General features: G+C 35.8%; 1 protein-coding gene across 1 annotated transcript; it reads left to right on the top strand.

Moving 5' to 3' along the window:
- The first annotated feature begins 2,550 nt into the window (after positions 1-2,550).
- rnf183 (ring finger protein 183) lies at positions 2,551-7,836 on the top strand. The gene is made up of 2 exons (XM_082180808.1): positions 2,551-2,972; positions 6,131-7,836. The coding sequence occupies exon 2, from the start codon at positions 6,194-6,196 to the stop codon at positions 7,121-7,123; it is 930 nt and encodes a 309-aa protein (XP_082036934.1). The 5' UTR covers positions 2,551-2,972; positions 6,131-6,193; the 3' UTR covers positions 7,124-7,836.
- Positions 7,837-15,104: the final 7,268 nt, after the last annotated feature.

Genomic DNA, 15,104 nt, shown 5'->3' with positions numbered 1-15,104 from the left:
GATTTTTAACTTTTAAATTTGATTATTTATTTACATTTACTATAGAAAAGCATAATTCTGTCCCCTGTAAAGTTCTTGTGCCATATAGTTTAATATTTAGCCAGCAGTCAATGATTGATAATTTCCAGTAATTTGTGTTTTACCCTGAAGTTCCCAGATGATGAACAGGCCGAAATTAGCCTTTAGTCAATGAGTGGCTAAAGTAGTAAAATTGACTATTGATGTCAACAGGAAGGTTTTTTCACCAGAAATTCCATTTAAAGGCAGGGTAGGCAATTTCAGAGAGGCTAGCAATAGCGAGCTAGCTTTGAAAGCACAAGATCCCAGTCTCTCTTGTGACAAAGAGTCACAAGAGACGGCGTTAAACTACCTCATGACTCAAAACACATAACATTACAATAATAATGAATGTTAACAACTTCCAGAGCTCTTACTTGTACCACCTGACTGATGCAGATTCATTTTGCCGTTGATAGAGTTGACACTGAAATGCATAATTCCGTAAAAATCTGATTGGGAACGCATTTCAAACCACTTTCAAATATGGTCTGAATCAGATACAAGTCCATATAATTTGCAACGCCACACTTCCTACGATCCAATCAATTCCCGAAAGACAGAATAAGATCCCCACCTTCATTTTTCTCATTATAAAAGCCATTTCACTCGGATATACAGTACAGGCCAAAAGTTTGGACACAATACTATTTTTAATGTTTTTGAAAGAAGTTTCTTCTGCTCATCAAGCCTGCATTTATTTGATCAAAAATACAGAATTTTTTTTAATATTGTGATATATTATTACAATTTAAAATAATTGGTTTTCAATTTATTATACTTTAAATTATCATTTATTTATGTGATGCAAAGCTGAATTTTCAGGATCATTACTCCAGTCTATCACATGATCCTTTAGAAATCATTCTAATATTCTGATTTATTATGAGTGTTGGAAACAGTTCTGCTGCCTAATATATTTGATGAATAAAAGGTGAAAAAGAACTGCATTTATTCAAAAAAAAAAAATATTTTCTAATAATATAAATCTTCTTTACTATCACTTTTTATCAATTTAACACATCCTTGCTGAATAAAAGTATTGATTTATTTCAAAAAAAATTACTGACCCCAAATTACTGACCAGTAGTGTATATTGTTGTTACAAAAGATTTCTATTTTTAAAACATTTGCTTCTTTTTTAAATTTTTTTTTATCAAAGTATCCTAAAAAAGTATCACAGGTTATGAAAAAATATTAAGCAGCAGAACTGTTTCCAACTTTGATAATGAATCATCATATTATAATGATTTCTAAAGGATCATGTGATAGACTGGAGTTATAATCCTGAAAATTCAGCTTTGCATCACATAAATAAATTATAATTTAAAGTATAATAAATTGAAAACCAATCATTTTAAATTGTAATAATATATCACAATATTAAAAAAAAATTCTGTATTTTTGATCAAATAAATGCAGGCTTGATGAGCAGAAGAAACTTCTTTCAAAAACATTAAAAATAGTAATGTGTCCAAACTTTTGGCCTGTACTGTACATCATAATGGGAAAGAAACTATCGCACTATCCGTTTCATGCCGACTTTAGGCCGTTTCATTCACACGGAACACGATTCTGCATTTATAAACAGACGCGGCAGTGGAATTTTGTATTTTTTTAAAGTTCTAAAAATGTTTTTAAAAATGTACCACATTTTTAGTTGAGCCATGCCATGCGTGAGATGCTGCATAAGATGCGATATGTGAGCGTAACTATAAAAAAAAAATCGGATAAAGGTCTACCCAAACCCCAACCGGACGTAAATAGATATTATGAAAAAGATGTGTACGAAATCAAATGTATTAGCCATCAAACCATCAAACATTCCTACGTAGTAAACACCAGCCAGAACAAGCTAGTTTAACTTAATTTACAAACTGGTAACTTATCTGAGGCGATCACCTTGCATTGTTCAAACTACCAGCGACTACAATTAACCGCTACATCTCCCCTCTAATCTAAAAACAGTCTGGAAATCTGATCCTCCAAGTGCAGCCATGTGAATTTTGCATACGGCTTATCCAGTCATCTAGACATTTCTCTTCTGCTCGTCTATCTTACTGTGAAACAATAGTGTGTTAACAACACTTAATCACGGATAAAAGTAAAGGTACAACGGCTATGTGAGATAAAGTGAAGTGATTCACACCACAACAAAACAGTATCAACCTTTTTAACACAAAAATTCTTCATGCTGGAATGGGATAGTGCTTCCTGATCCCTTATCAGGGTGTGTGTGTGTGTGTGTGTGTGTGTGTGTGTGTGTGTGTGTGTGTGTGTGAGAATAGCATTAACCTAGTCACTTAATTTATCAGCGACTTCCTGGGATCTTAAACTTCCCTATTATTCCCATCTAAATGGTGTATATTTCCAGTTATATATCCTGGATGACACTTTGGTGGGGGTTTTTTGTTTGTTGCTTGGACTAATAAGTAACCACCTAGCCACCACCCAGAACACCCTACCAACTGCATAGCAACATTCTGCCAGTGTTTGCATCGTGGCTGTGAGTTTATCATGAACAAGCGTGACATTTAGATATTTAGAGCATTGAGAAGCATTCGGTGGATTCGGTTTCATTCAAGGTCAGAAAAATAAAGCACAAGTATTAGTCAGTGGATTCCTCACATTCAAACTGGACAGGTTTAACAGGTATGACATGGTAAAAAGAAGAAGGAGGAAGGAAGGGAGGGAGAGAGATAAACATGCAGAAGAGGTGGAGATACTTTGCTTGCGTTAACTAACAGATGAGGAAAACCGTAGTGATAGGTTTTGAGGAAGACAGAAAGGACTGGATTGCGCACCTTTCACATTGCATTGTTGGATGTACACCTAGACTGGAATATGTGCTTCTGGAGCCAGGCAAACTTCAGAGGCCCCTAAACATCTGGGTTCAACTGCTCGTCAGCTCATAGGTAGATTGCAAGTTTTTGTGATTTTAACTTATAAAATGCAGGTCCAACATGGAGACTGGGGCTAGTTCACTGTAAAAAGAAAAAGATATGGTCTATAAGTTATGACAACAAAGGTTTTTACATTGCTTTAACTCGTCAAAATAAGTTAAGCAATTAAAATAAAAAAAATTTGTTACACAAGATTCAACAATTTTTTAAGTCAGTTTAATGTGATTTGACTTAAATAATCAAGTTTATTGTACTTAAAAATGTAAGGCAGCAACTTTTTATTACAGTGTTGTCACATGGCTATTAAGACTATAAGGTTTTGAGTCAACAGTCCAATTAATTACACAAATATATATTCTCTCTGACAGTAGTTTTGTGTATTGACCAAGGGTCATTCTTAACTCTATACTGTAACATATTTGATTAGGCCTCTAAATTATCAACACAATCAAAACTTTGCTGAAAAACATGTACACAATCTGCTAAATGCCTTCTGTCATCTGATGAATATTTCATATTTTTTAGCAAGTAAAAAACTAAAAAGAAATACACCTAGCTCGAAACCCTCTTGAGTTTGATTCTTTCTTTTTTTTTGTGAATTCTGTCCTCCAAACTAAAATTCATATTTTTGCTAATATTTTGCATGCATTTGTCACAAGTTGTATGTTTTAATTTGTCATTTGTTTAAAAATGCTACTTAATTCTATTATTCCAGTGTGACAAAATGTCCCACATAAGCAAGTCTTCTGTTAATTTTTTTGTTTTACCTTATCTTTTTCTATCTTTAAGGTATGTGCCTAAAAGGAACTGACTTTAACAAACAAACCTGGACAAACATTCATGAAATTCACTCACGTAAAAAGTGTGACAACCAGCCTTGATCCTAAATGAAGGGTGTGTTATTGTCATAGTTAAGTGACAAGTCTCAACTGACTTGATCTGGTTTGTGCTAAACCTGTGGGTGTGTGCTTTTAATTTGGGAAGTCATTTAGTCCAAATATATTAATTGTTCTGAAAAAGAACAAGTTCTGCTTTCTGCTCAAAGTTAATTCTCCTAAAAATAAAGGTTTTGATTGTATTTTATGTGGCCAGTTAGTATAACCTTTATAGATAGAACTGAGTGCAAAACATGGGCTATTTTAATTACTGAACAACTAAATTCAACCTGGATTTTACATGTTCATAATATCACATTCACTAATGTAATTGTTTGCTAGACATTCCTTTTTTTTTGTCATGAGTTTCCTGACTTGATTCACAGTTAAAGCTTAACTATTATAAGCAAATAGAATGAAACTGGGATCTGCACCTTCTTGTAAAAACTTGATATTCTGGTTGCTATTCCTGAACAGTCAGCTTTTAAGTTTAGGTCAACACTCTTATGGGATTTACACACTAATTCTGGGTTAATTTGAGAAAACCCTTGTCAATTTGAAAGTTGGTTAGCACGTTATCCCTTAGTTATGCCTTTAATTGTGGTGCCAATAGTATGTGAAACAATATGGTGCTACAATACAACGGCAGGTTGTTTAGCGACAGGCGTTCATAAAATACCTCAGTACTTGGGCTGGTTTACCCTTGGTTAAGCAAACCTGGCAGCTCTGTGCTTTGCTGGGGTTATGAGTATTATTTGATCAATTTACAAACAGATTGACCAGGCCAAATTCGCTGAAAGGTTATCAACCTCATAAATATGCAAATAAGAATGGTAGCCTGAGGTTTACAATTGTTCCTTGTGTTAATTACTAACCCAAGATCACATATGAACATTGTAATACATGGAACAAGATAACTCAGAATTATATAAACCCTGTAAAGCCTGACATGAAATAATCGTCTGAAAGAAAATAAAAAAGAAAATGGAAAATTTTATTGAACCTTTAAATTGCATATGTGTTTTTAGTTGAGTTAGTATCATATTTGATACATTATGCTATATAGTGAGAATATGGAGCTCGCACTTGACTTGAGGAGGAAAAAAACCAACATTTTATTGCCCATTTGTGACCCTGGACCACAAAACCAGTCACATGGAGCAACAATTTTATGAAATTGAGATTTATACATCACATGAAAGCTGAATAAATAAGCTTTCAATTGATGTATAGTTTGTTAGGATATGACAATATTTGGCTGAAATACAACTATTTGAAAATCTGGAATCTGAGGGTACAAAAAAATCTAAACACTGAGAAAATCTCCTTTAAAGTTGTCCATTTATGTTCACGATTGTGCTGCATTCACTCACAAAAATAAATGTTTTATATATTTACGGTAGGAAATTTACAAAATATCTTCATGGAACATGATCTTTACTTAATATCCTAATGATTTTTGGCATAAAAGAAAAATCTATGATTTTGACCCATACAATGTATTGTTGGCTATTGCCACAAATATACCCGTGCGACTTATGACTGGTTTTGTGATCCAGGGTCATATTTGGCATTTGGAGCAGTTTCTTAAATGTATATGGCCAAAAAGTCAAATGAAATGAAAGATGTACAAATAAGCGTTCCTCAAAAAAACCTGATGTACTGTATATCATATTTGACATTTTAACATGATTTTTTTTTTAAACGTATGTATGGATAATCCAGTAAACCAAGTTGCTTCAGTCCGGTAAATGCTCATCTTGAAATATTACTAACAATATAAAAGTTATTCTTACGCTTACTTTACAAAAATCATTAAAGATTTCAAAGCAAAAAGACACGTGAACCACAACCTGAAGGGGAGCGTTTTTAAAATGATACTAAAAGGGAAAAGGATAAACTATCAATGAGATGACATGGAAGCACGTTGTGCACTATAGGGTTTTTTTTTTAGCAAAGGTTTGATCATGTTGATCATTTAGAGGCCTTAGAAATTTGGGTTTATATGGGTCGATTTCAAACTCAAGGCCATTCAAGGCCTATAATAGAATACAAAGAAAAGCAAGCAATAACCACTGTAACAAGCAATGTTCTCATCACACTTGACTGCTAATGGAAAACTTCAGTTTACGATCTCCACCTTTGACTTGCATAGCTGTACACTTTGGTGACCTGAGTTCGTTCTTCTACAAGGTCATGCAGCACTTTTTGAAATCATGTGCCTGTTGAATATAAATTCCATCGATTGTATTTGTAATCTAGACTGATAGTGTATTGCTTCATGTCCCCTTGCAGGCTTTTCTTTACGACACTTCCATTTTCTCTTAATCCGCTCCTGTGGATCCAAGGCTCTACACAATGAGTGACGGCAAAGAGAAACCCCAGGGCACCAAAAAAGGGACCAACGTCAAGCCGACAAGCAAGGGCAGCTTCAACCAGGGACCTTCAGAGCGACGACAGAAGCCCGACAAGCCTCTTAGGAGAAGCCGCAGCAATGAAGCGGAAAACCGGCGTCGTGAAGGTAGCCGGGGTAGAGAACGGGACCGGAAGGAGGGCGTTAAGCACCAACGGGGTCGGAGCGAGGAGGGAAGGAGGCGAGAACACGACCACGAGCCCGGACACAACCAGACGGAGCAACCCAGAGACGAACTGGAAGACACCGAGTGCATTGTGTGCTTCTGCAGCTTCGACAACATCTTCAAGACTCCCAAGTTGCTTTCCTGCGGACACACGTTCTGCCTGGAATGCCTGGCACGAATCAACGTCAATTCTCCCGAGCTCAAGATGCTGATTTGCCCCATCTGTCGGGAGCAGACGGTAATCCGACACGGCCGAGATCTGCCTCACCTGGGAAATAACGAAGACATCTTCCGGAAACTTCCGGCCGACATGCAAAGGGCGCTTTCCGTGCGCTTTAAACGCAGCAAGGGCAAACTCGTCCTTAAGAATCCTCCACCAAACAGCTTTATGAAAACCAGCTTAAACCTGCCGGTGTTAAAGAAGAAAGAGGAGCAGGTCGGTAATAACCCACTTGGAGTCATGGAGGAAGGTCTGGGCCAGGCGACTATGATCGACGTGGGAAGACCGCCCAGCAGGATGAGGGGTCGCATGAGAAGGTTAATGTATTCCAATCAGTGCTATTATGCCGTACTTGGAGCCATTATCATAATCACTGTGGCTCTGATGCTGGTCGGCATCTTCACCTTTGTGGTGATGCCCTTTATGCATAATAAACCAAATACAAACCACCCAACCCTGAACCAAACTTCTCCAGGCCCATTGCCTTAAGGGATGATGAAAACACACAGCACTCAAGAAGGATGACGGGCAAAGCAAACAAGCTAGATTCTTAGTGGAGCCTGTTGCATTGAACACAAAATAGCATTTTTTGTTTGCTTTTGTGTAAGAAGCTTGAGACAGGCTCGATTGGAATGAACTGGAAAAACTTGAACATATCATACACTGAAGGCTGTTGAGCATGGACATATTTTACACAGACTGAGTCATTATTATGCAAAGGTCTGTAAGAACAAGAGGCAATGATGACGTCTATCTGACCAGTGATTAATTTTTTAAACTATGAATCAATTTAGGTTTTTTTTCTAAAAGGGCTGGATAATATAAAGTAATAATACTATTGTACAATATTACTATCCCATTTGATTTCATGAAGAATTATGTTTTTTTCAATGTACTGTAAGGTATTTTGAATCTATATGGTTTGTGGTATTGGCGCGGAAAGACAAAAATGTGACAACTCACCAATGCAGATAATATCAGTCTGAAAATGTACATGACAACACAAATGTAAGCTCATAAATGTTCTTTCTCATGTTGGAAAGACATTTATTAGAAATGTATAATAATTTGAATTATGCTGCACATAATGTAAATAATACACACTTATATGTATAATTATAATGTATGTTCATAGTTTTTTATTCATTTGCACAAATGGGGAGAGGAAAAAAAGTGGAAAATAATAAAAGTTTTAGACCATTTTCTGGTTGAGTGATATACACTCTAAAAACTTTTTTTTTTGGCTCAACAAAATTAATAACAGCTCAAAAATTAAGACTCAACCAACAAACTACACTGATAATAAGTGTATATAATAAGTAGTATAGTATATTATAGTATAGTTTAGTAGCCTATAATTTGTAGCATAAACATTTAAAGATTTTGTAAAGATTTGTAAAGCTGCATTCCGTAACTTTTTTGGGTTAAAAATGATCCCAAATAAATTTTTGAGCAAGTACATAACTAGACAGTGTTCAAAACTATCTGCTTGCCTTAGCTTTATTCAAAATGGCAAGCTTGTAATTATGTTTTTAATTCCAGTGGTACTGGTGGATTTCCGCGGGAAATTCGAGCATGTCGTCATTACGTCACATCTGTACACATAAAGAAGGGGTCCCGGCTAGTTAGGCAGTGTTGCGTGTGAAGATGTTGGAGGTGGAGATTTATAGCCTTTTCTCACAGCACTTGATATAATTAAGCTTATCAATTTGATGGCGGATCCAGAAAGGTTCAAACGACAATAGTGTAAAATGCAAAAGACTTCGGACTTTGGAGTGGCAACAGAAAAAAAGAGACTGCAATCGGGCCCATGCGAAAACAAGGATAAAAATCGGAAGGGCATTAGAGCGCATTTAGGCCACGCCCACACCGGGGGGGGAAAACAAACCAACCCTCCCCATTACTTTGCATTGCGAGAGGCTGCCTCCTTGTCATTTCTTGCTTCTAACAAAAGACAGAAAAATGCCTAAAAGCTGCTGTGTGACAAGGTGTACAGCAAACAAGCTAAAAAAAAAAACAGAAATAAGTTTTTATTAGCTCTCGACCCCAAAAAAACGAGTGTTTAGGACATAAAAGTGGATACAGGCAGTTGAGACAGAGCGTCACGTGTCTCATTACTATGAGAACTAACGTACACCCGCTGGAGGAGACCGTAATCGGCAACACAGGATAATTTATCTTACAGAAATATAATATATAAAACTGACATTCGGATATTTGACTCACCAGTGACCAAATGTTTAACTTACTGCACACGTAGTGTATTTTTAGTGCATACTGAGTGTCAGGATGGATCCCACAATTTACCCATTCGTTCCAGCCTGTATCCACTTTTATGTCCTCAAACGCTCGTTTTTTGGGGTCAACAGCTTATTAAAACTTATTTCTGGGTTTCTTAGCTTGTTTGCTGTACACCTTGTCACACAGCAGCTTTTAGGCATTATTCTGTCTTTTGTTAGAAGCAAGAAATGACAAGGAGGCAGCCTCTCGCAATGCAAAGTCAATGGAGACAGTTGGTTTGTTTCCCCCCCTTGGTGGGCGTGGTCTTCAGATTATGACGCGTTGCGCTCTGTCTCTATGCTGATGTTGTTAAAACAATTTGAGAACAAAGTATAATTTGCACGGTTCGTGATAAGCGATCGTTTTAATCAGCGCGATTTACTGCAATGCTTTTTTCCTCTTAGTTGGTAAGAACAAAAGTGGATGTTACTTACTTGTTCAGATGACATTTTCCGGTGGAAATTCTTATGTTGGTCATACTTCCAAAAAGTAGAATCTGTGATTCACACCGGCGCGGTGACTGACAGCCTCACATTCTCCTCAAAACATCGGATTCATCCGCGCTGTGCGTGCCGAGGCACAACCCACGTAAAGGTAATAATTCCGCGAATAACTGCGACAAAGAGGAAAAAAATACGGACTGAAGCTTATATTACTCATAAAAATTCCAAATAGTTTTTCCAACATAATAAACTCATAAATGAAGTGGTGGACCTGGAACAAAAATTGTCAGTTTAAATGTCACACAATATTAAGCTGTTGGTGTAATGATTATGTCCGTAACAATATTAGAACTCATCAAAATAATCTTTGCAATTTAAAAGGTATAATTCAGTTTTTAGCGTGAACCTACAATTATAAGTTTACCAATAAAAAAAGAAAATGACCAGAAATATAACCAATGCAGCAATCAGAAAACATCTGCTTTAGAATAATATTAAACTTGATATTCTATGGCTTCACAATGTAGCTTTTACTCACACCTCACCTTCTAATCCCTTAAATGAATCACATACTAATATTTTACAAGCACATTGGAAAGGATGTGTCAGCAGGACTTTAGCTTCATAAAAAAAGGGTTAAAACTAATGAAGGATATAATTCCATAAACAAAAAATGACAATGCAACAGATGGTTCTTGTGACCCAAAAAAGGCATTGCAGGTCTGTTCTGATAGTAGAGTAAAAACAGCACTTAAATACAAACAATAAAATCCAAGTAACCTATAAAGTGCTAGAATAACAGTCTAAAAAGGACAAAAATGAGGACAAAACATTCCAGGTATATTTTGTTGATGCCAATGCCATGCATCCAGTCAGACTCGCAAATGATCTCTATCACTGTTGGACAATGGATACTAATATGTGTTGCGCCACAAAATTGTCAGTTTCCCTAGCAGTTCTGTGTCACGTTATACAGAGTAAATCTCTATTTCCTTATAGGTATCCATCAAAAAGTGAGCTCAGATGCCCTCCACTGTACATTCTGTACACTGCATTCACAATACAGTTTTAGACTGTTTAAGAAGTCTGATTTTATTCTTCTAAAATCCAGGCCTGCTTGTCCGATTGTCCTCTTGACAGTTCAAAATATAGAATATATGCACATTATGTTCTTGGTTTTCATGGTAAATACACAAGGTGGAAAAAAAGTGTATAAACAATTATAGATAGGCTATCTATTTGCAGTGTTGGGTGTAACGCATTACAAGTTATGTAATCAGATTACTTTTTTCAAGTAACTAGTAAAATAAAGCATTACTTTTACATTTACTAAAACTAAATATCTGAGGTAAAACAAATTAAGTAGCGCAAGTTACTTTGTTTTTCTCATTTATTGACTGACAACTCTCCTGTCACCATGTTGAGAGAAATCGTAAGTGCAGAGGCGTTGTGTGCGCTGTGTAAACATGATGATTTTAGTTCTAAATATGAACAAGCATTTACTCACCTCACTTGCAAAATCGTTTTCAGTATTACTCAAAATTAATAAACAGTGAGATGCAAACTCAGAATATTACACAAACCTGCAATAATTAAATTACACAATACTTTATGTATTTAATCTCACTTTATTAACCAATGTATTTGCTGCTGACCTTCGATGATCCTTTTCAACCATACTAATAAGCTAAAATGACTTTAGATAAACATCACGTTTGTGTTTCTTTCTTCCTCTTCTTTTTTGCTGAAGTAAGCGTGTTGAACTTCTTCAATCCAGAATGCCAGAACATCTGAAAGTTGTGAATTTGCATTTGTGAAGGGGCCTCTGCATTTACCAAAAATAGATATTTTTTTGTTGTTAGGCCTATTAACAAGCAAGCCAGCCCAGGAGAGAAAAAGTAACGCAAAAGTAACGTAACGCAATTAGTTTTTAGGGAGTAACGCAATATTGTAATGTATTACTTTCAACAACACAGTCTACTAATTGTGCTAGAGGTAGGCTGTCTTAAGAGAATTTGGGTAGATTGATTTTCTTAATAATTATAGTTAGTATCCTCCTTTTAAAATAGCTGTAAATTAGCACACTGTGTACACGAGGGGGGCATGTGAAGAACACGATATTGCCCACAGGCGAATAACCAACACCCCTATCTGACGCAAGCCCTGTAAACGCTTTATAGCCTTCATTGAGTCATTCAAAGTCAGATTCGTTCTCAGGGGTCTCTTAACCCTTCTATCTACATCAAAAAGTGATTTTACAAGGAAATATTGATAAGGACTGCATTTCAAAGGATCACAAGAGTCCCAAAAGAAAGTCTGCGATGGCTTCGACACCCTCTGCCTCAGCCCTGTCGGCTGTTCTCCGGTGTCAGGGGAATATCCTCGCCCGAAAACAGGCCAACAAGAAGCGGTCTCCAGCGTCAGTCTACGGGCTCGGAAGGACAGGGGGAGATTCGGTCAGGTCTTATTTTCGCTCTCTTTGGGGATTCGTGTTTCACAGGGAGCGAGTGGATATTCCCGGAGTTCTGTCCGTTACAGCGCGGGTTGAAACGTCCTGTTCGGGGAAAAAATCATTTGAATCCAAAGATCATCATCTGCTCAAAAACTCTCCAAAGTTTGACAACAGAATGTTAACTATGAAAGCATCCAGTGAACAGACGAAAGTTATGTCGGACTATGGTTTTGCTATTAAATCTCAACGCTGTAGTGTTTCATCCAAAACCAACCTGGTTCTTCGACTGGATGGCACGCGTTTACGAAAACTAAACTTGGATAATCCATGGACTTTATGTGTTTGTGTAGTTTGCGCTCAGAGTATAAGCACGCTAAACCGCAGTAGTGTGAATGAGTTGTTTTCTCTTGGCTTTTTGTGGTATTTAAAGGATAAACTGATATATTTTACAACTGCAGTGTCAGACAGTGTGCGGACACAACCTGGAATATGCAGGATGAACCAGCTTCAACCGGATGTAAGTCAACTCTAATGTGGTTTGAAAAGGTCACAAGTCAACTTTTTTACTTATAATTTTATACAGAACAGATTATTATTATATAGGCTACTATTATATTTTATACACTTTATATATATATATAATTTTATACTATACTAAATATACTTTTTATATGATAGTTTTACGACATCACTAATACACAAAAGAATGGTGACATTATTAGGCCATTGCATAACTGACCTCAATGCTTTTGCCCTAAATGTACAATCAATTCAATTCTAACTTTTAAATAAATCTCCAGATAACACATGATGACATGCTATTCATAATTCAGAATAAAGGAGGATTTTCCTACATAAAAGTATTGACTGTTGAATGAAGTTGAATGAAGAGGTTGCTGCTGCTGCATAAGCAATATTTTAATGAATTATATAGGCTACAAGAGTTTAAGAAATGACTGCTTTTAGCATGCTTTATGCAATGATGATGGCTATAATACTATAACAATACTATCTTCTTCTTTTGTAGTGTGATAAGTTGAGTGGGTGTGTCAAATGCACCTCTGAACATCATGAAGATCAAGGAGCTGAACCTGGGGAATGAGTCTTCTGCTATAGACCACATGACACACACTTCACACAAATGCACTTTCATGCATGATAGATAGATAGATAGATAGATATGTTCTTTCAATGCACTTCAGTTTTGTGGGATATACTGCAGTGTTTTATACAATTTATACCTTTGCCACTGTTTTTGCACCATACTTTTCCCTTAAGGATAAAGAAGTTGTAAAAAAAAGTTGCTTATTTAATTTTTTTGTAAAGTACAATCAACTTAAGTCATTTAAACTTAAATTACATTAAACTGACTTGAATAAGTTGAATCTTGTATAACTTATAAATTATTGTTGAAAATTGCTTAACGTATTTTGATGAAATGTAAAATGTTCAATGTAAAAACATATGTTGTCATAACTTATTAATCATATAATTTTTTACAGTGTGCATGTTTGACTTTGTGTCTATTAATAAATAGGCCACTTGTTAACAGTTAACACTTGTTAGTGTGCTCCTGTGATTTTCCGGAAGGATGATTGTGAGACTGCTGACAACATTGTAGCAAACTTTATTATAAGAGTCACAGCATGCTATATGTGTATAACTATTAAGCAAAATTAAAGTTCATTATTAAGAAACAAGACTAAATGGAGTCTCAGACTCCAATTCTCTCTTGAAACAAGACCACAGCATTCACCTTTTGACCAATACATTTCCAAATGATATTTGCAATGCATATATATTATATAAATGCAAGTTATGCTATATGAATGTGAGTTCCATTTGCATGCCATTAATCAATCAATCCTTCAACAATGCCATTTCTCCTGTTTTTGTGTACAAATACTAGGCTACTCTAGACAAAATGAATGTGGCTCAACAGGGGAGTTGCTTCTATTATCTTCTTGACTTTACAGGTCAACTCCATATCATCTCACAGTTGACATATCCAGGTTTACAGTGACTGTGGGACGATTCCATGATTTATAAAAATTCACAAGTACCGATTTAAGTCGGGCACATATGCTTTTCTAACCCTCTGGGCTTCTTCGTCCGAAAACGGGCGAAAACTTGAACGTTTTGAATTGTTTAATTTTTTTGCTTCATCGGATGGGGGTGAAACTTGGTGACTTTTGTTGTATTACTTATATGAACACACAAAAAAATCAAGGAGATGATTCTGATATGTTAAAGGGTCGTAAAAAAAAAAGTCACACTTAGCTTCCTCCCGCCCGAAAACGGGCGACATAGGAAATGAATGGGAAATAGGAAAAAATAGGAAAACTCAGAGAAACTTTTGGTGGTACAAGCTACAGATCAGCAACTGTGCTGAAAAAAAGTGTACAGCAATGAAGGGGTGACACTCTAAAACATCAAGAGTGCAAATAAGACACCCTCCCCTCCCCACACACACACCCACACACACAAACACACACACACACAGAGAGAAATGAACTGGTAAGACTGAAACAGCAAATTTTGCCCCAAACTATATAAAAATTATATAATCATAATAACTCCAAAACTATAGCAAGGAGAATCAAAAGTTAGGTATCGTTTGAAAGAACTCTTTTTACATTTTTTGAAAATATAAATTACATTACATTTAGACATTGTCCTGCCAAGAAATGGCGGATAAAAGACAATATATATATATAATTTTTATTATGATTTTGCATATCTTTCTTATTTGTCAAGGAATAACTCCGGAAGGAAATAAGGTAGGAGGAAAATTCTTTTTTAGTGAAGTCCCCCTACATGTTAGCTTCATTTGGATAAAAAAATTATAATTTTTGGATAAAGGAATCAAAAGTTACAGCATTTGGAAAAGAGATAGCCTTTTTGTACAGTCTTTGACACCCCCTCATGGGCAATTTTTTCTCCATGAAGAATATCTTGTCATAAAAGCAATAGATTATGTTAATTTTGGGCTCATTTTAATTGTAATAATATGCTGTAAAAAATGAAGTGCCATTTTCAATTATCTGTGAATGGTTCATGAGCTGTATGATGTTTTTGACACATTGCAGTACATTATTTTATAGATTATGAAAAAAAAGAAATTCTATTTATCAGCAAATAACTCAGCAATACTTAAGAGTTTTTCAAAGTGGATACATTCACTGTAAAGTTCAGACTCTAAGCTTTCAAATGACATCAACTTTGTGTTAATCAAGGCAAGATTTTAGAAAAATATGGTAATGAATATTTTCGCAGCTAGGTGGCGCCTGCTGGC

The sequence above is a fragment of the Leuciscus leuciscus genome, assembly GCF_965113295.1.
Source record: "Leuciscus leuciscus genome assembly, chromosome: 9".
NCBI classification, from domain to species: domain Eukaryota; kingdom Metazoa; phylum Chordata; class Actinopteri; order Cypriniformes; family Leuciscidae; genus Leuciscus; species Leuciscus leuciscus.
The sequence above is the reverse complement of the archived record's forward strand: the minus strand, read 5'-3'. Positions and strand labels throughout refer to the sequence as shown.